The sequence below is a fragment of the Neodiprion virginianus genome, chromosome 4 (genome assembly GCF_021901495.1).
Source record: "Neodiprion virginianus isolate iyNeoVirg1 chromosome 4, iyNeoVirg1.1, whole genome shotgun sequence".
Classification (NCBI taxonomy): Eukaryota; Metazoa; Arthropoda; class Insecta; order Hymenoptera; family Diprionidae; genus Neodiprion; species Neodiprion virginianus.
This window is the reverse complement of record NC_060880.1, coordinates 1,462,496-1,484,647: the sequence shown is the minus strand read 5'-3', so window position 1 is coordinate 1,484,647 and position 22,152 is coordinate 1,462,496. Positions and strand designations below refer to the sequence as shown.

General features: G+C 42.8%; 1 protein-coding gene across 1 annotated transcript in view; it reads left to right on the top strand.

Annotated features, from left to right (window-relative positions):
- LOC124301813 (uncharacterized) overlaps positions 1–22,152 on the top strand; it is a 72,064-nt gene that overhangs the window by 47,550 nt on the left and 2,362 nt on the right. Inside the window, exons 3-10 of the mRNA XM_046757254.1 lie at positions 1,018–1,196; positions 2,773–2,962; positions 5,072–5,693; positions 6,350–7,256; positions 8,786–9,075; positions 13,945–14,254; positions 17,678–17,990; positions 21,891–22,100. Coding sequence (XP_046613210.1) covers positions 1,018–1,196; positions 2,773–2,962; positions 5,072–5,693; positions 6,350–7,256; positions 8,786–9,075; positions 13,945–14,254; positions 17,678–17,990; positions 21,891–22,100 — 3,021 coding nt within the window. The remainder of the gene's footprint in view (positions 1–1,017; positions 1,197–2,772; positions 2,963–5,071; positions 5,694–6,349; positions 7,257–8,785; positions 9,076–13,944; positions 14,255–17,677; positions 17,991–21,890; positions 22,101–22,152) is intronic.

Sequence of the window (22,152 nt, the reverse complement as noted above, 5' to 3'; positions counted from 1 at the left end):
TCGGCATTCCACCTGGACCGTGTTCAGTTTTCTTCTTTCCGGTTCTATAAACTGGGGTTCTCGGTATTCGCGGAAATTCACGATTCTTGGCAAAGGATCCCAGGATTACGGATAACGCGGTGAATAAATATCAGAGACGATTTTCACGGCGTGGGAATGCCAAATTTTTTTCTACATTTTCTCTCATTCTTTGTTTGATACCCCGCCCCCCGGTTTAATTAAACTGATCCGACAAAGCTTTTATCGGAAATTATTAAACACTCGGAATCGTTCCTCGATTTTTATCCTCCGTTCTATTCACTCGCACATTCTTAATTCATTCCATTCATTTTCCCCTATCGCTTAATTATCCACTTATCAAGCATTTCATTCGCATTCGCGAGCATCTATGAATAAAATACGAAAAAATTTGTTACCCCAATTTTCACCGCGAAGTGGCTCATGCAGTTTTTAAATATAATTTCATCTCAATTTCCAGGAAGACTTTACACGTGTAGTTGTACGTGGTTCCTGCTCTCGGGTCCTTTTCACTGCGGGCAGTTAATAATGCGCAAGCTCCTCTTACCGCAGTTTTCTTTCATTATAACAAGTGGTCAGCAACAGCAGGTCTCGGTTAGAGCAACGAGGTCTAATCCCAGGCAATTAGTCTTCGCCCGGTTTTACCTCCAGGACTATTTTGTTCCTTTTATTTTATTTGTTTTACTTTTTTTTGTTTTCTCCCGTTCCGTCTCGTTTTTAGGACGATAAAGAAAGCCTCACGGTCAGCATTAGGTAATAAATAGGAGAAAAACACGAGCCCCTAATTAACACTCATTGCGTGAAATTTGGCCGTTTATTCTGCCAGAGATAGCAATTTAAACCGAATTCAGTCAAAAATTATCACAATTGTAATTCGTTGCTTGCAAATGATATGTATGTTTTTACCATATGATTGAGGGAAAAACAAATAAACAAAATGAAAGTTGAATCTACGAAGGTAGGAAGTTAAATTCCGGTCTCTTTTATGGCTTGTTTAAGGAATTGGAGCGAAGCTACACCCTCTCAACACCTGGAGGCGGAAGTCCGATATGTTGTCCACCTTGCAGCCCGCCACCAGCACCAACGGCTTACATTTCGAGCGCCAGAGCGTCGTCTCGTCGTCTGGGAGTCGGAGGACCTTCATCCCCGGAAAGAGATCCGCTCGGAAGATTGCTCAGGTTAGCTTGAATCGGTGTATTTTTGTCTATTTATTTTATTTTTTTTTTTCTTTAGAATTAACGAAAGCAACGAAGTTGAGAAAGTAGTCGGTTTCGGTTTTTACTGACCGAAAATCCGGACGGCACGGTGCAACTTTGAACTAAAACGCGTTTCCGGACTTTTGAAATTTCGCGAACCGAACTCGGATAGTCAGCCGTTTGTCAATTGTAACAGTTTCCATCCAACCTTCGACCGAAACTCGGCGGGCATTCTGCGACCGGAACATCGTTTAATCTTCGACGATCCGCAGAGTGCAAAACTCTACAAATTGAAATTTGTCGAACGTACTTCTGCGAAGTCGGGATCGGACTCGTGTATTGTGCGAATATTACAGAAGCGTGTTTTCCGTCCAACAAGGCATCGTTTCTGCGGTAGGTAAATAAATTCAAGAAAAAAGAAAGAAGCAATCAATAAGTGAATATAAATGAGGAGTAAAAAACCGCGAAGCTTGGTTCATTGTCGTCTGTTGGCGGAAGAAGGCATTACCATATCATGTTTACGGTATAAAGTACCGAAGCACATTTGCCGCGAGGTGCGCGGGGTGGGTATCTCGTTTGACTGATCAACCGAGTCAACATTTGTCGAATCCGGTTTCGCGTAGATCAAAGGTTACACGAGTACCTCAGCCGTGGTGGAAGGAGGAATAGATTTCAATTCGTGCTGAAATCGAACGGAATTGACGCTGCATCCATGATTCGGTCGCATGGCACTTTTTTCGCTACTAATTGCAGTAATCTTGAGGGGTTCTACGCAGTCAGGAGGCTCAAAAAAAAAAAAAACAGCAATTTTTCAAGGATTTTTTACCAGGCAACAGTATTTCGATTTATGGATAGAAAAAGTTATGTACATATTGGGGTAATATTGAACTTCGTTCTGATATATTTTATTTACAAAAATAATGATTTTTAAAACTGCTAGAGCACCTCTAAAAGAAGGCTTCTTCCGGTGAGCAAGATATCTCTAGACTGGATCATCCGAAGTGAAAAAACAAAAACAGATTTAGTTAATACGAGGTATTATCTGATCATTGATCGAACGAATATGCATAACATTAATTTCTCATAAAACGGTGGCTTTTAAAAAAAAATTTTCGCCTTTGTCTGTTTATGAAATGGAAAATATTTATCGGCGAGAAAAAGCCTTCGATCAAGGACTGGAAAATATATTCATAAAGCTTGCATAAAAATTTGATACTGATCGGTTCAGCCGTTTCCGAGAAATCTCGTTCACCGGCTTTGAAAACATTATTTTGAGAAAAACGCGTTCAAAGTTTCCAAAGCTCTTTCATACGCTCCAGGGCGTCTTTGAAATTATACGCGTAACTTTGAAAATATTTGTCGAATTGACGTGAAATTTTCAGCACATATACTTGAATGTATGAACATTACTGAAATAAAATTTAAGAAAAATCGATTTTTGAAATATCCAGACCAAGACCGACTGCATAATACAAGAAGAAAAATATCCCTCTGATTATTTTTGATTATGTATATAAGTTGTTGCATCGACTAATCCTCTCTCACGGCATTGTTGCAGATTCTTGAAGACCTTCTACAGGGAATTGGGGACCAGGGATCCACCCCACCTTCCGGCGTGGGCGGCTCCTCTACCTCTTGGCACCCTCTGCCCGGCTCATTTTCAGCCTCATCTACAGCTGATTCACAAAAGCGAGCAGGAGCATCGCCTCGAGAACATAAAAATCGACCAGATCTTCGCTCCCGTTAGGGTGAGTCGATTTTCGCTTTGGTTAATCAACCCCTTTTTGATACGTTTGCATTAAGGTAACCGTTTTTAACCCCTTATTGCATAAATTGTGAAGGCAATGGAATAAAAATTGTACATTTACTCGAATAGTTAACGGAACAATTGGAGATATTTCTTGTGAAACCAGGCACATGGGGTACCTGAAATTTCACAGTATGTTTAGGGTTGGACCGGCCGATAGAGGACTGCGCAATATTACCGCGTGCACCGAACAAACAACACGCAAACGGTATCGCGAGTTTTCCGTGCCTGGGGGAAACGGAGGACGGTGGAAATTGGGCAGTGTGCCATTCCGACTGTTCATGTTATGATTATACAGATAATTGGAATTCCCCGGTCTACCACTGCATTACGAACGGCTTTTCGCAGCTGCAAACACTCGCGCATTGTACACGCGACAGTTTCAATCAGATTATAAAAGTGGTAGAGAAGGATCGAGGGATGATGTGACGCAGAAAAAACATTCAAGACTTTTGTACCACGGAAGTAATTGGAACCAATTTTACTCGTGAATGAGAAAGAGATACAATTTCCAAGAAGAGGAGGGATAGTTTGAGTGACGTCGACTGTATGATTAGCCCCGTTTTCACCGGTATAAAATATAACCGGAAGAAGTTCCCCGGGCGAAAGGGATCCTCGATTTTTACCGATCACGGTTCAAGGAAGGAATCAGGCGGTGGAAGAAGTCGAAACGGGGTGGGATTCGCGGGGTTCTTCAACCGTGGATAAACAGATGAGACGAGGCTACCTGGAGCGGATCAGAGAGTATCGCGGGATGTATTTTATTGTTGGTGAGATACAGGCACGGGAAGAGAGGAAGAAAAGAAGAAAGAAATAGACTTCCGTCGGTTTATAGCTTCAATCCTCCGAGTAGCGGGTAGCCAGTTCTGTTCTCCGAAACAAACCCCTACGCGAGAAGCGCGCACACACGCGATATAACGCAGCCCAAGATATCAAACCAAAGTATGATAAATTGGCAACGAAAAACGCGCACGCCAACATTTTTACGAGGAACGAATAATGCCGTTGGAATTGTAGTGTGCGTGCGGCGTATATTCATCGGTACCGATATTGCGATACCGAGAGTTCTGTGCACGTTTTTCTCGCTCTTCTGATGCATCACTTTGCTAATGGAACCAGCTCGAGAAGAAACGATTTTTCTCCAGTTTACGGTGCCTTCCTTTTTCTGATCATAGCGAATTGCGCGATTTCGAGGTTTACCTTTGTGCAAAAGTACCAGGCCTGGCTTGGGGGATATTATTTTCAATTTGTGTCTGACGTCGGGTGGAAACTGGGGGACAATTCTGTAAACTGGTTCATACTGTCGCTAATTATACTAATGCTTCCAAACTGCCACCGCGCTGGTCGCTTCAATGGAATGCAAATTAGTATCTGATGCAAAGGTGGAGAGGTTTCTGTGCCGGTTGGACATGTTACGTATAGGTATATGTATAAATGTACCTCGAGAACTAAACTGTATTCAACGGTGCTTGGTTTACATGGAAATGTACTGCTGGGGGAGGGGCTGTATTATTTACATACTTATGCGTATCGCTATGCATATGATATAATATTATACACGACGTTCTCTCGGGAGAGTAGGCACATCCTAGCTGTATATTTAAATTTACGAAAATTTGTGTTGCTGGGTGAATCGTGCCTCTGTAAATGATCTACATATGTATCTAGATATGCGATATAATATCTGCAGCGCGGATACGGGCACTTGTAATGTAATTGCTTTACGCGTCGTTGCACAGAATCAGGTGAACCGTGCACGGTAATATTATTACCATATAAAGCTCGAAAATTGTCGAGATCAAACGGTAAGTTCGACTTTTACCGAAGCTATCGAAACACTCTGGAGTTGCACTTCTTTAACCTTTATGGGTGACCCACACCTCTTAAACTTCTGAGTTGGCGCGTAAAAATAAAATACGTATCGAATATTTTTAGGTCCCCTGAAAAATATCGCAAAATGAATGAAATCGGCGATATGCATCTCGGGTATCTTCCAACGTACTCTCACATCGAGAGTAGACCTCAACCAACGAATATCAATGAATTCCAGCTCAGTGACGGCTCGGTGTCGGAAGCGCCTCGTCGAGTGGCTATCGAAGGAGGACCAGGCAGCGGTCGAACGACGCTGTGCCTGCGGCTTTTGCACCAATGGGCGACTCAGGTCGACGGCGGTTCACCGGCACTGGCGCTGATCGTGCCGCTCCGTGAACTCCGGGGAAGTTCGGTGCTGAGTTACCTGTCGCGAGAGCTACTGCCACGGACATCGGGGCTGGGGGACGCGGCTACCCAGGTGTGGAGAACGCTGCACCTGATGGAGGACCGCGTCCTCTTCGTCCTGGACGGGTACGACGAGTGCGTGGGAGGCCGGCCCTCCCTCAGCGACGCGATCGACCTCTTGGAGGGTCGCCTCTTCCCCGACGCCCGCATCCTGGTCACCTGCTCGCCCAAGAATTCCGGGGCCCTTTCGCCCCTCGTTCAGAGACGCGTTAACCTCGCTGGCCTCGAGTGGCCCCACGTCGAGAGATTATGCGCGGCCTATTTCATCCACAACGACATCGCCGATCGCGTACGCGACTTCCTCGAGGTCCTTAACGCCCAGCCGCAACCCGTTCGACAACTTGGACAACATCCCCTTGGATGGGTTATGCTGTGTTCGCTCTACCAGGACTCGGGTACGTTGTACGCTATATTGAACTAATTTTTGGGGGAGGGTTCGATTCGAAAGGTAAAGGCTGGGCGACGGATTCGTTATTATTAACTCAGAGCACCAATGAACAGCTCGCATTTCAGGCAAACTAGATGAAATTAATTGTCCAAAACTTGTATTAAAGACAGTAAGTTCGACGTCCAGAGGATAGTTAATCGTTGTAATCGCGACGTACTTTGGTCACAACATCTTAGAAATTGCAAGAAATCGATTTCATTTGTTCAAAATCAGCTTGAAATAACTTTGAAAACGATTCTTGATCCGTAATTGCATAAACCTTTATTTCGCTTATAGGAATATTTGTAACGCGTAGATTGAAGTTATTGCATACGTAAATGAAAAACTTGAGGTACTAAATAAAATACTTTTTTTTTTTTTATTGAAGAATACAAAAAGAAAAAAAACAGTCAATTTTGAAGGTTATATTTTTGCATTAACGAAAAGTCCAAGTTTCCAATCACGAAGTAACCGAAAGCGAAACGAAACGTGAATTCTTCGCGGACGATTTTTTCGATTTTGGCAAAAGACTGAGAAAAAAATTCTCCATCCGACATTCCCCGTGTCATTTATTTTTCCACCTTCGCTCTCATGGCTAATTAAAAATTCCTTCACCCCCTTCAGGCAGCCTCCCGGAGGAAGGGAGCGCACTGGTCCAAGCAGCGGTGAAATGCATCGTAAAGCGAAGCCTGGACCCGCCACTCTCCTACACCGAAGAAATACCGGGTCACTGCAGAAAGCGGTTGGAGGACTTCGGCCGACTGGCTTTGGGAGCGCTCCGCGAGGGGCGCTGCTGCTACACGGAGGCGGAGCTTCGGGCCCGAGGTGGGGGGTTAGAAGTGACGCGTCTGGGTTTCCTCACGCGGGGCCTGACCTTTGGCCAGCGCAGGAAGCCCGAGCTTTTCACACCGATCCACGCGGCAGTCACCGAGTTCCTGGCCGCCTATTACCTAACCTCGGTTGCTCAGTACGCCAACATCCTGCGCCGAGAGCTGGAGGGCCTTCCCGCCGGTATAATCGGGCACCTCGCGGGCCTGCTGGGCCCCAAGACCCACCTGATCCTAAACCAGCTCTGCCCCCTCGAGGTTCCGCCGCGGGCCGTCTTCTCCCTCCTTAAATCGGCCGGCGCAAGTGACGGCAACATCACCGCCGTCTGCAGGCTCGTCGGTGCTGGCCCCGGGTTTGGGCCCGCTCCCAACGAGCCTCGCGTCGCTCCCCTCGTCCACACTGTTCCTATAGAGCTTGAGGGCTGGGCCCGCATCCTCGAGTCCTCCGCCTGCACGCTCGAGGCTCTCGAGGTCGTTTTTCAGGTCGAAAGAGGCTCGGATCCCAGGTTTCTTGACGACTTTTTTGAGGCCCTTGCCGCAAACGAGAGCGTCAGATTGGTCAGGATCACCTCGCTTCTCGGGCACGAGTTTCCGGTGGACGAGGCTCAGCGGCTTGCTCGTCACCTGAAGAGCGTGCTCGGGAAAAATCGACTCAACGATTTCGAACTCGTCATTACCTGTCTGGAGGAGTCGGCGCATGACAGGTGAGTCGATTCGATTAATTCCACAACTCACCGTTTCTTTACGCTTATACATGTGTTAGAAAAATCTTGGTATCGGTAACTGTTGTAATCGTACGAGAAATGAAAAGTTCACTTTTTAAAATTTGGGAAATTTGATAAGGCTTGGTTTTATTTTCGCTGATAGTATCTAATATACAACTGCGTTATAGACTCGGTGGGTATTACTAAACAGCTGCAGTCAGCTGGACTTCGTAGATTTGTTTCAAAGCTGAAGCATTCCTTTTCAATTACAACACTCCTGCCGAAACGAGGCAAATTTCGCAGCACAGTATCAAGAATATTCAATTAAACCGGATTACTCCGCCTGTGTATACCGAAGTATACACCCTGTGACTATTCCGAAACCCAGATAACTCGAGGGTCACAATGCTCGGCGCCTCTACTCGCATATAGACTGCAGATTGTGCCGGAGAAGTTTGTCGAGTCGATGTAACGGCGGGGTTGCATATAATGCAGCGTGTGCATGCATTGTTATATTTTCAGCTTATACCGTATCTGTATCCATATACCGTAGAGGTTTACGTAACTTTGCACGTAGAACTTGTCGCTCAAACTTCCGAGCAGCAAGTACTTTGAGTATGTATCCGAAGCGTTTGCCGCGATCCGTATTACCCGGTTCATCATAGACATCATACACACGTCGACCTATCGTCGAACTTTCAAAGTACCCCGGGTCTTCCATCTCGTTAATAACACGCTTACCATTATACGCTGTAAGCCGAGAGTTTTCTGTGAAACTCAACGCTGAACGCCTGCCGACAGGCAACCGAAGCTGCACTTTGGATATTTCGCCGTGAGTGATGTAGCTTCGGTTGCCTATCGGCAGGCGTTCACCGTTGAGTTTCACAGAAATTCACCGATATAATATAGAAATGCGAAATGTTTTATTGTACTCGATTTACCCTTTGAAGCGTACACTTTTCGTTGCAGTTCAAATTTCTTGAAACTGTGTATTTAGAGGTTCTCGAGGTCATCAAAAATGGGGCCAGATCTGAGAAACTTTCGAAAGCGAAAATGGTGGGTCTAATATGAGCGAATAGAATCAAATTTTATATTTAGAGCCCGCCGTATTGGATCCGCCATCTTGAGTTTTCAAATTCTGACGACGGATTCGTTTTCAGCGACCCCAAAAACCAAAGATTACCGAGTTCCGCTTTTCTAGTCCCCATAGCTTTCCCAGAATTACATTTATCCTGCAAAAACAGACATTTTCAACACTTTGTTTATTTATTTATTTATAGCACTAACTATATTCGCGGAATCATCATAATCCCTATTAAAACAACAACACTGAAGTCTCAGAAGTCCAATTGTGCAAAAAAATGACTGCGATATCTAAAAAGTTAAATATAAAACTTGAATAACCGATTCAAAAAAGGTGTCTCGTATACGAGACGCTGTACCGCAAAGGGTTAAACGATAATCGAACACTTACTCGGAGTAGACGAGGGGAAAATTTGTCAATTTTTTTTTTTCGTTCTTCAATTCAGGCTCGAGTGCGTTGTCAGCGCACTCTGTCGGGGCTTGGCCAACGCCTCGCCGCAATTGGCTCGCTTAGTTTTGGACATGAATTTGTCCGGTGAACAAGTTTCAAGGGTCTGCGAGGCCCTAAGAAGCTGCGTCCAGGTCCAGGCTCTCCATTTGCCCCATCTGGGATGTGGCCGTGAAGGACTCGCCTCGGTCGCTGAACTCCTCAAGGAGCGGCCTCTCCTCGCCCTGAATCTCGCCGGAAGTTGGGGTGCCAAAAACGAGGATCCGTCAAGCTCGGGAATCAGCATGGGTGAGTTAATCTTTTGCCAATTTAAAAAAGGAAGAGGAAATTTTATAATATAAATAATCAATACGTCATCAAGAATTTGATATATATATATATAAATACAAATTATCGTACGGTGTTAAGTTTATAATTTCATTTTTAATTCTCTTTTCTTTTTCCTCTCTTTGTTTCTTTATCGTCGAAGATCGTAAAGTGAAGAAATCCTTGAAAACTTTACCCCCCTGTTTACGTATCGTCATCCTAGCCTGATGTGTAATTTTAATCCTAATATTTTCCGATACGAGGTGATCGTTGCCAAGGAATGAGAACAAAAATAATGGGAAAAATTATTGATACCAGTAAAAAACAAAAAAAAAATAAATAAATAATAAACAAAAATAACGACGAAAAACACGAGAGGGAGAAAAAGGGGGGTTTGAATGCGGATATAAAGTTTGGATATACCTAAAGTGCGGACGGAGTTTGGGAAGCTGTATCAATTTCGGTGTACATACCTAAGCACGATTCCCGTTTCTCGATATATCGCTATCTTTTATATATACGGTTATACGTGCCGCAAGCCGAGAGATATCATTTGAATATCAGCGTGTCAGCAAACAGCCTATTTTCAAACTCTTCGAAAGAGGGAAAAAGAGAGAGAGAGAGAGAGAGAGAGTGAAAGATGGCCAAGGATATATATAATATATATATATTCCCGAATTTCAGCTTCCCGCATTCCGCGAGTTGTAGCTGCGTAAACATTTCTATACACACGTGATACGGGTGACGTTTGCGTATCTTTTGCCGGAGTTTATAGGATGAGTGATTCATGCAAATATCACATTTTTACTATAACACATCTGTACCTGACAAATTTGATTTCTCCATATCTTTCGCACAACTTGCGTCAATTTTTCTTTTTCAAATACGACGTGAACGTAATAAATTTAACGAATTTCGTTATACATACGATAAAATGATTGAAGTTTTCAATAATATCTTTAAACGCAACGTAGGTTGAATTTTTTTTGTTTTTTTGTTTTTCAAAAAATTTCAAGCTAACCATGGTGGTTTCCAGTGATCCCGGAAGTCCTTGAGGTCCTGGAAATGTTCTTGAATTTGCCTTATCCTTGAAAAGTCCTGGAAATAATCTATTTTTAAGATTTGCCGCGAACGATATATTTATTTGTGTTTACTGAGTAAAAGTATTTTTAAAAATTGGTTACTCTTACTTTGGCCGTATTTTTATTTCTTCCTGAATGTTCTTGAAAACCAGGAAATGTCCTCAAAATGTCCTTGGATTTTTTGTGATCACGCGTAAAAAACTAGCAGCATAATTGTTAAACTTGACAAATCCCTCCCCCAAATTTTCTTGCGAATACCGCAAAATCAAGACTCTGTATACGTTATATATATATATTGACAGGGTTATTTAAATTTCGGCAAACTCATTTTCCCAGTATGTATTACGAAGGTATTACCTATCACACTGCATACATACATATATACATATATAAATATACTCTGTAGACTTCATGCGAGAAAATTGAAGATCCTTCTTCTACGGTAAAACAGGCTATATTATAATACAGGGTTAATATGAATAAAGATGAAGGCCTATTCGGTTAAAAGACGCCTGGCAGCTGAATGTTGACGAGAAGTGCGCAGGCTGGTACAGCTTTAAGCTTTGGCTTTATACCCGGGGAATAAATTCGCGATTTATAATTCGCGCGCAGCATCTCGCGGCTTTTCAACGCACCAGACAACGCCGATATTAATAAGAATTTCGCGAATAAGGGGTGTGAAGGGGGTGAGATGCGTCAGGGAGCGGATCCCCGACAAATTCCGATTTCCAACCGCGAGTATATTCTCCCAACCCGCTTAATTCCACCGATTCGCAACTCGCGATTATCCCGCGTATTAATCAACAGTGTCAAGCCCCGTTCTCATCCCTCCTTAATGGGTTATACGCAATAGCTGGTTCCTCCATTTCCACCCCCTGTTTTACCGCCCCCGATTTTGCCCACCCTCACCGCGCCCCGTCTCATTCACTTAAGACGAACGAGAGTTCGCCAAAAGCACTCGGGATTGCGGTAATCTCGTTGCGCGTTGCTCTGGTTATACTCTGTAATGTTGTTCGTTATTCAAGTTCAACTTCTAGTAGATTAGAGAAAGGGTGAGAGGAGAGATTGAGATTCGGCGTGGCTAACAAACCGGAAGAATTAATTCTCTCCGACTTGTGGAAATGATAACTTTCTAACGCGTTCATTGACGCGAGAATATTAAATTAACAATATTTACAAATATTTGCATTACACTATGTGCGTATACGTAAGTACGCGAGAGGAAATAATTAAAAACAGACTGAAAATATAACAACAATATCATCGGACAAATAATACCCGAAATTCTTCACCGAGATATTTTCGACAACGTTCAATATTGTTTTTCTCCTCGTCGAAAAGTTTCTCTAATACTTTTGCGTAGTCCTCCACTTGTTATTCCCGGCGAATTGATTGGTGCTATAAATCAAGGATTGCTGCGCGACCTAGAAACAAGCGGGGGAAAAATAACTCCTAGATCGTATTATTTTAGCGACGCTGTAATAATTTCTCGTCCACGAAATGAAACTGACGACGCACCGAAAATCCAATACTCGAACAACTTTTTATTTTATTTTTTTTTTTTGCCGAAAATTAAACAAGAGAAGAAAGAAAGAAAAAAAAAAACACAGACACGGAGGATCCAATTCGGTTTGAAATTTATCGCCTAAACTATGCAGGCGACCCGATAATTGGCGCCTGCAGAATTTTTCCACGACTCATCTACGTCCCTCGGTCTCTTGTTTTTCACCCCTCCGACCTTACGGGGTCTCTTTTTTCCCTCGTATTATTTTATTTATTTATATCTTTCTCACACCAATTAATCCGTCAGCGTTTTTCGCCCGTCTTTCTTTTTCCGCCAGTTTGGACTTTTATTGCGCGCGTTCCGGCGATCAGAAATACTCGACGTTGGGTCAGGTCTCTTCTTGTAATGATTTAGCGACTTCGGAATACAACCGCGTATCTGTCTTATCGCCGCTTTGAAATGGGTTGACAGATCGATTGACGACGGGAAAAAGAATCTGGACGATGAGTCGAAGACTCTTTTCTGTCCGCGTAACGCTGTCCCTTATTTTACGTGTATGAAACTCCTCGAGGCGACAGTTTACCGATAGTTTTCTTCCCCCTTCGCATTCTCTTCCACTTTTTGTTACTCTCTGCATTTTTTATGCCTCTTATCATCTTCCACCCCAACAGATACTTTCTCCCTTGTACAGTCCCTATTTCCCTCCTTTCTTTTATGTATATTTTTTCATCTTTCGTCTAACGCAGATTGAATTTTTGAAAAATCTGTCACACGTGTTCCTGCAGTGAAACTGCGAAAAGTCGTAAAATCGGGATAAAAGCGTCGACAAATGATTTGCAAAAATGGATAACAGTCAACGATTTTGGATATTCTTCGCCATTTTTATAATCATTTTTAGGGGGTGTCACAGCTGCGAGATAAAAGAAAATTTCATCCCCTGAGACGCCTCTCGCGTTTAGGTATAACTTATTTAATAGATAATTGTTTCGACAAGCAGCGTAAAATTGTTGTGTCTAATATTGAAAATCCATGATAGATTTGTTATCGGTTGCGCACTTTGTCGGTAGGTATTTTTCCCGGAATTGCGGAACCACTCAGACCAATTGCCCCTCGCCTCGAGGTTTAAACTTGACGTAGACGTATTGCAGAACTGTCGGGTATTGAGGAAAGAGGGATAAAGAAAGAGAAGTTCAGACACCCGTTTTCAATTTACTTCTTCTATTATCGCGCCCGTCCGTCCGAAGGCTGATAATTGCCAATAGAAAACGATTTAGATACCTTCGGAGAGGTGGAAATGGAACTTTCCTCTTCGGGGAAATGCGAAAACGAATTCGTCAACGTCGCCGCGATTTTTCCTTCCCCGGAGAAATAAAACGAGCCGAAACGCTGAGGTGAAACTTCGTCAAAATACCTACCCAAGTTCGGAAGCGCGAGTTCGTGAAGTGGAGAAAATTTCGAGAGCTTTAACGCGAACGTGAGGGAGAATAAACGGAATAAGCGATCGAAACGACGCATTCTCAGGACTTGTTCACGAACTGCACGAACTGCAGTCGCTTTTGCAGATGAAAATAGAGGACGAGGAGCGAATTGCCACGTGTTGTGAATGTGCCACCGAACCAGGCACCTCACGTTTTCGTATGCTAACGCCGTATATCCACGGCCAGTGCAGGATCGAGAGATTAGGTAGAAGGCTTGAAATTCCAAGTTTCAAAAGTTCAGAGATGCGAATTTTTTACCGTTGAAACTCAGTGTAAAGGAATCAAACGTTGAATAAACATAAATAAACCAGAAATGGCCACCAGGATAAAATTAATCGAGTCCAAAAAAATCATCCAACATGACTCGATTGAATCGATAAAAATTAACCGATTATTCGATTATTTCGTATTGTTTTGAAACGATGCATATAAAACAAAAATTTCGTAAATTTCAGTATGCGGTCTTAATAGCGGAATTTTTTTTTGTTGATAATTTACAGTTTCATTAAAAATATTTTTCAATTTCAGGCACAAATATTCAAATAGGTACTTATTGTTAGTAATTAAGACAATAATCGCATAAATTGACTGTGTATTGCATCGTTCGTGGTGTTAAAAAAACAAAAACCGATTGTGAGATAAAATTATCGAGTCTCTCGATCAATCAATTATAGTCGATGAATCGGGAAAAAAGGATCGATTTAATTCGAAAATCGTTTGTTTTTCCTCATTTTCATCTTAAACTGACCCCTGCAAATTTCCATTGATCAGTGATTCCTTTTTTCAGGTTCCGGTTCTGGTTCGGGGAGCAGCGGTTGCGCTTCCAGCACCCTCGGAACTCTGCCTCTGAACCGATGCTACTCGTCGCTTCCTCGCGGAGCGCCAACGGCTTACGGAAGTCTGACGAGGCCCGCGACCCTTCCTCGACTTCCGCTGGGCCTTGGGCCTGTCCCTATGCCCACCGACAGGGAAAACGGCAGCAAACGCAACAGCGACAGCGTTCTCTGTCATCGACTACCCCTTCTTCATCCCCTGCCGACCTGCGATCTTCCGAGTCATCAGGGTACCGGTTTTCACGAGATATTCAGCGCCATAAGGTGAGCATTTCCCCTGGTATTTTTTTCTTTCTTTTCAAAAATAGAAGGGTCGCAATATCGAATTTTTAAAGGAGTAAAAACTTAATTTATTGAATTTAAAAGTAGGGAAAATCGAGGTATGAAGGAGTAGAAAAATAAAAAGGTCAGAACACGGAATTTCGAAATTTCAAATCTTCGCAATTCGTCTTGATATTAATATAAAGTCGTGTACGGATTTCAGAATTTTGGTTCTATGTTTTGACCTTTTTATATTTTGTTTTTCATTATTTCGACTTTCTATATTTTCGATTTTCTATACGTGGACTTTCTACACTTCGATAATTCTGCGAATTAGATTTTATAGTCTTTGAAAATTTGATATTTGGGTCCCTCTATTAATCGGCTATTCCTCCGTCTTCTGTTTGAACATCAATTTTTTCATCACCCTAATGAAGGGTTGTAAAATTTACATAGATTAAAGAATTTTTTTAAGAAACCATTTCGCAGATTATTTTTCTTCTCTCAATTTTTAGTGACAAGTATCCGAAGAGTTTTTTATCCCGATAATTATTGTTTCCAAACGTTTCTGTTACTTTCCGATCTTTTCTCAACATTTTTATTCCTTTCCAAAAGTGATGTACAAATTTTTTTTACTTATCTCATTCGTCATGACGACTTAATTCAAATCTATTAGAATCGAAATCCACATACCTCTGTTGATTTTAATATTACACATACGTATTGTACATAATTCATAATTTGAGAAGTAAAAGAGTCGAAGAATCGACCGTGAAATAGTTCTGCATATATTTTTCTTGGGGGAAAATTTTACTTCTTCCACCTCGAGGAGTAAGACGCGAGGGTAAAAAATTCATGGATACCATTCGTGCTTCCCTTATATATGGCGGTTCTATAGAACGATGGATCTCTTGAAGGACCACCTCTCAGGCGGTATAATAAACCTGCAGGAAGCGTCTCTGGGGCAAACATTCTTAACCCAATTCCTAACGAACGATTGTAGAAAACTCACCCCTGATAAAACGTGCCACCGATATTCAGCCGCTGATCAGAAAGTAAGAGAAGAAGGAAAAAAAGATTATTTCCACCGTCGAGTGGCGTCGCATGAAAAATGTGACGGGATTTTAATTAACTCATTATTACACGTGTGATAAAATCTACATTCGTATGTACGTACAACACAAACATTACCGTATATAATTCTAACACCTCGCGGAATCGATGAGATATTGCTTGAATATTTAACAAACAGATCAGCGAACTCTTACAGTTTTGTATGATAAAATACGGTTCGAAAATTTCAAACTGTTATAAATCAGTGAAGTATTGTTGATAAATTCACGGGGCTGAGTTTTAATTTCCGCACTTTTTTCCCGTTCACGTGTATAAAGAAGGTAGAGAGGAGAGAGCAAATTGCAGATGAAGTCAAGAAAGAGAGTCGAGTATTCGTTAAGGTCACAAAGTGATAATAATAATGTAAATAATAATTATCTTTTCTCGCTGTGTAAAAATTTGCATTACTCGTCGCTGTGATAATTGAATGAATAATCTTGAAAAAAAGCGTTGCTGGCCCCTGTATAATTTCCCCTTATTTCCGCCTTCGTGTAAATTATATTGTAGTAAATCGATTATCTCCCCAAATCGATGAGGTAGACCCATTCTCTCGCCCGTTTACCCTCTCGAGTCTCCTTCTTCTCTCCTTTGCCAAGTTCCACGGCCGAACTCCTTAAAAGCATTCAGTGAATTGAGTGCCTAACTACCAAACGCCCGTCGAGCATCCATTAGCCAACGCTTCGTCATTTTCTACCCCTTAACGCCTCCCCGAGGCGTTTGCGGTTGTGCAAGTTTCAACAGGCAGGGGGAGAGTTTTCAAAAACGTTCGATTTTTGTCGAACGTCTCATTTACTCCACCGCGCTTTTCAAGCCTCGTGATAAAGTTCGCTGTCATTCCCTCCAACGATCCAAGAAGTCCGTGATAATAGCGCTAAGCGATTCTTCTGACGAAGAAAGAAAAAAAAAAAAAAAAAATGCTACAATAAATTGAATCACAGCGAACAAAGATAACAATCAGAACAGAGTTACACAAGAGCAGGAAGTCGGCAAAGCCTTCGCGGCTCAGAGTGTAATAATCGAAGAATTTCAACCAACGCGACGGTTGGATGTAAGGAAAGATGGAATGAAGAAAGGGGGAGTGGGCGGAAAATCATGGAAACAAAGAAGCAAGGAAATCCGGTAAAATTGTGGTAGCTGAAATCCTCCACCCCCTGGCGGCTAACCGTTGTTTTATTGTTCATTCAATTTGACGGGTTTGCGAGCGATGCGTCTGGTTACCTCTGACACTTATAACGCACGTATCACAGCCCTCGGTCCTTTTTCGTGATCGATGGGGCTTCGAAAGCAGCCCCATGCCGCGGTATCATGTCTGTCCATACGTCATGAGTGTGTATGAAATATCGCGAGGCGGGGGCGAGGAAAAGTTCTCCTTGAAAAAGCTTTAGAAATGTTTCGTTTCCTTTTATTTTTCACGAGAGGGAGCGAGGGCGCGTCGATGCTATATGTATATTCACGTGTTATACGTATGTACATACGTACGTATATTCGCCGCGGATGGGTTGGGAAATTTTCCAATTTTCCCATTTTCGCCAATGAAATTCAGAATTGTAAACAACCCTCGGCGGTGAGCCGGTGCAGATTACACGGATGACTCTCATTTGGCAGATCAGCAACAGCAAACGATTACATCCTCGATTTCCATTAATTCATACCCGTATTGCGTTACAGCAATTTTGACCGCGTATTTCACGGTTTTGCTGTTCCGAAAGGATTTCCGCGAGTTTTACCACGCGCACTTGTTACGAGATATAAACTGCCTAACGAACAAACATTATTCGAAAAAAGATAAACAACCTGCTGTCGCGTTGTTATTGCACACGCCCCGCGATAAGGCAATATTTTTATTTATTTATTTATTTATTTTTTAAAAAACCGCGTAAACTCACGGGGTCGGGATATTAACGGGCTAAAATTATCCACCCCCTGGGGCTGATCGAAACTCGTCGTCGATCGTGCGTAACAGCGAGAGTATGAATTATAACTCAACGTCAAATGACGTTCCTACCGTCGAGTGCGGTAGCAACAATTTAACAGAGTACGGTAAATAACGCTTGGAAGCTAGAACCCCATTTTAATACTCGGGTTTGTAAAAAACGCGTCTTGAATAAATTTTACCCTACAATTTATTGTTCTCCTCGCGATTCGACTAATCACAACGGAATTAAATTTCGCTGCAAGCTCGAGTCACGCGGTCAAGTTAATTTCCCTTACGTTTCTGCTCACCTTTTACGTGCGGCTATTAATTACCGCAATGCCCAAAATTCCGAGGAAAAAATTTTTGCCAACGCGTCGATGCTTTTACGCCGCTTTCAGAGAGCCGAACTGCAAACTCCGGTCCTTGAACGTGTCCAAATGTCTTCTGGGAAGTCTCGACGCCGGATGTCTCGCCGAGACTATCAGACTGGCCCGAAATCTCGACGCTCTAAGGGCCGCAGGAGCCTCCCGACCAGCCGACATGATGCCCCTGGTTCTGGCCCTGACCGAGGCCCCCTGTCTTCAGCTCCTGGATCTGGCGAGTCCTCGATTAGCCCTCGACGATCATCCGTCCCGACTGCTGTGCCACGCACTCGCCAGAAATTCGACCCTAAAGCTACTCAGTCTGGAAGGATGGACGTTTAGAATAGAGGTGAGTCTTTATTTTTTCTTTTATTAATTACAGATACAGATTCCTGCACCGACACAGTTACCGACAGTTAGCCAAAACGCAAACCCTATTCTAGAATGCTTTAGGGTGGATGATATCCAGTGATCGCAATTCCACCATGGGGTGAGGGTGAGAATTTCGACATATTGAAGAATCCAATAGGATTTCAAAATTTATACAATCTAAGGGGTAAAGAGTTGAAGATATAACAGTCCTACAAAAAAATCTGAGATTGTCAGGATTATGAGAAATATATCAGATGAAAGTGCGCGTGGATTTCTATACTTTGTTGTTGCTGCATGTTGAAATTCTGGAAAACGTGTAATCTACATCTTTGCGTGTTTGAAGATTCGGTATTGTTACGGGAATTCTGTTACACAATGACGAAATTCGCCAGCATCGCTATGCGGTATGCATGCACAGTAATTAATTATCGATCAACGGAAAGAAGCGATTGTTTCGTGTCCTGCTAATTACCCGTCTCATACCGTCTATGGTTACATAATAGGTACACGCATACAAGGCAAACAACAATCTACCCCTCATACACACGAGTGTGTACGTGTACGTACAAGTACACCGAATTTGCTCGCCTCATTCGCCTTAAACCATCGTCGTGCGTAGCCGAGGCAGCGGAGACAAACTCCTCAGCACCTCGAAACTTCCTGAAATAATGGCCGGTATTCTGTTATCCAAACCCCCGGCAGCACCAACTCGACGGTTAAGCTCCTCGCAATAGACGAACCTCGTTAAGGCATCCCCGAGTTTACCAACCCTTGGATTATACGCGGAATTCTTTGTAAGACCGCGGAGAACTTTGTAAGCGAAGAAACACGTGATTTTGTGAATTTTTTAAAAGACCCCCAAATTGTACTTCATTTTACATCGTATTTTTTTTTTCATTTTTCACTGGTAAATTGAAGCGGTAAATCATCGAGTAAATATAAATAAGTATTCCAATCGCTGAACGAGTATATTATACCTGTATGCCTATAATGCGCACGGCACGAGTTGGTAACAAGTTTTTTATTCCGTAACAATATATCCTTTTCCGTGATATTACCTGCAATAAATTTCACAGCTTGGTGGGGGCAAAGAGGCAGAGAGACGGGGTTTTTCGGGGTTGGTGGCCCCCCCCAAAATTTGCATGAGAATACGCGTTACTTAGCGGGCCCGTGGGTATAGAGCGAGATAGCTGAACAGCAGAGGTGTAATATAAAATACTTGTATAATATCTGGAGGCGGAAAATACGGTCAGCGCAAGAATAACACAAGCATAATAATTCGCAAATGAAATTATTAGAAATTATTATATACCTATGGTGTGTGTATATATCGCAACTGCAAGCTGCCGCGCGATTCACGCCGGCGGTGGGATTCGAGCAACGAACAAAGGGAGATTTACCTGCGCCCTATTCACAATCTGCACCCCGCGATGCCGCCTGGTATAATACCTGCAACGATTCTCGAAACAATAGGCCACCCCCGTAATTCCCACCCCCGCATTCTCCGACAGAATGCAGGGAACCATTTGGCTAGAAATGTTAGCGAACGCCGAGATTTCAAACGCATCGAATCTGGATGTAGACAATAATACATCGTCCGATCGATGCTGAATTGCATTATGCAGGATTATTGTGGGCGGACCATTCCTGTTAATTTTATTTCTCTAAAGATAATTCTAGCTCAACAAGTAATCGTTAATTATATACATTGATCGATAAAATTCGAAGTAGGTATACCAGAAGGGTTCCGGATACAGATTCCTGCACCGACGCAGTTACCGACAGTTAGGTATAGAAGAAGAGTTCTGGATACAGATTCCTGCACCGACACAGTTACCGACAATTAACGAAGACACAAACCCTATTCTAGAATGCTCGAGGATGGAGGATATCCTACACTCTTGAACATTTCATTCAATCATCACACAAGCAGCTCGGGCATTTAAAGACGCGCGTTTCTTGGGCTGGCTTTACTGAAATTCAAAATACATTGAAAATCCCTGTGAAATATTCCCTTCGCGGGGATTTACGAGGGTTTTGTGGAAATGATCCGACAGAATCGATTCGTCGATTTCGCCCGAATATGTATTCCTTCAAAACCAGTGGGGGGATGATTTAGCCGGCAGATACAGGGCAAACGCTGCGGTCTTGATGACGGGTATCTGAGCAGCAGCATATTGTTTGGTTTTGCGAGCAAAGCTGGCGAGGATCACGGAACTGAAATTGCCTCGAGTATAACAGGGGTCTAGAATCGAGATCATGAGTCTGTGTGTTTGTGTAAAAAGGGAAAAGAACACACCCCGACGACATATTATTCCCCGCTCGAATATTCTTGCGAAGCTGCGAGCTTATCCGGGTTTCAGACGACCGCGGCCACTTTTCTCCTCCCGCGGTTTTTTACACCCGCAGACGGAAAAATCCCTGCCCGAATTTTCATCCGACTACGCGCAAGAAAATCCACTCTCAACCCTCCAACCATTAGTCATCGTATACACATATACGTCGAGTTTATCGCGGCGTGAATCAAAAAAATTGTACTACGGAGGTTAAAGCTTCCAGATAACTTATAATTGCTTCGATTGATTCGTAAATTATTCGCCCGAGAGTTCGCAAAGTTTTTGCGCTCATTTTGTACCCGACGAAACTCTCGTTTTTGATCTTTTTTCCGCCGTCGCGTGTTGCCCTGATATTACGCGAGGTCCTATACTTTTCCCTTTTCTCGCTTTTTCGTGTATACACACGCGGCTGTACAATTTCGAGAGGCCCTCTCAGCGATGGGGAGAACGAATCCCATAACCGTTATGTTTCATCGTCTTAATAGTGAGTTATCTCGAGGAGCAGTGCAGAGTCGCGTAGCGGGGTTGTATAGCCCTGTATAATATTCCGCGAGGGAAATTTATACAAGCTTCCAGTATAAGGTATATTATACAGGGATATACCTACCGGCGGCGGCCGGCTCTGCAGGAGTTAACGAGGCGTTTAAAATCGCCGACATCGTTATTTAACCGGTATAATGAGAGGGTGTTAACGTTTTTAAGGACGTGAGAATATTATCTCTTATGTATACGTATTTTCGTACCAGCTACGTAGGCGTGTTGAACATTTTTTTTTTTTTTTTTTCGTCACGAAAATTTACCTCCGCGCTGTATCGCGGGGAAGGGTCACGGAAGGGTGCGGATAAATATAATTAATCATTGTTAGTTTTGCCAGAATTATTCGATGAATATATTATACGAACGACGCGGAGATTGAAAATTCAATTCTATACACGAGATATACGTATACACGTTATACGTGTACATAGTTACGCGATATAATAAGGAAATTTACACATACGTAGGTACACACGCGTACACACACCCAACTACTTTCAAAGAGAAACGAGAACAAACTACACAGCTAGCCTGTGCAAACGCCTGACCTTTTCAGGAACTAAATGAACGAATTAATTATTAATGAGTTTAATTAATTATCAGCGTATTAAAAACCGCACTATTCCAACGTTTGTACTTCAGTTATTAATTACTGCACGTGAATGCTGCAGTATAACCATTCGGCACAGTTTGCAGGTTTTTATCATCCCTAAAAATAGTCGAGAATTTCATAAATTATAAATAATATATAATTTCATAAATTTTTATAAATATAGATCGATGCTTGTAGCAAATCAATTAATAACCTTTTGAATAAGGCGAGCCAAAATCCTATAACGAAACCGAAGGAATCTGGTGGAATTTTCAAAAATTTTAAAGCAATTCGAAATGAATCATTGATGCGACAAAGCTCTTTGAAAATCCAATAAATATTATCCGATTACTTTCGTTCTTCCTTACGAATTCGGCAATTCGATGAAATACGAAAAAATCTTTTTCCCCAGGAATCCGACAGCCTGACGGTATTTTCCGAGCTTTTACGATGCACAAGTGTCCGGGAACTGAGCTTGTGCAACGCTCGACTTCACCTGGCAGTTCACGAAGGGCCTCTCTCGAGGTTGGGTCGTCGAGACGACGCGGGAGCCGAGCTTTTAAGGGCTGCGGAACCGCCGGCGTGCCCAGCGATAGTTTTCCTGAGACTGGCGGGTTTCCAGGTGAGTTTCAGGCGCCGATCCCTCCGCCAAAAGGTCCGTTTCACCCTTCGCA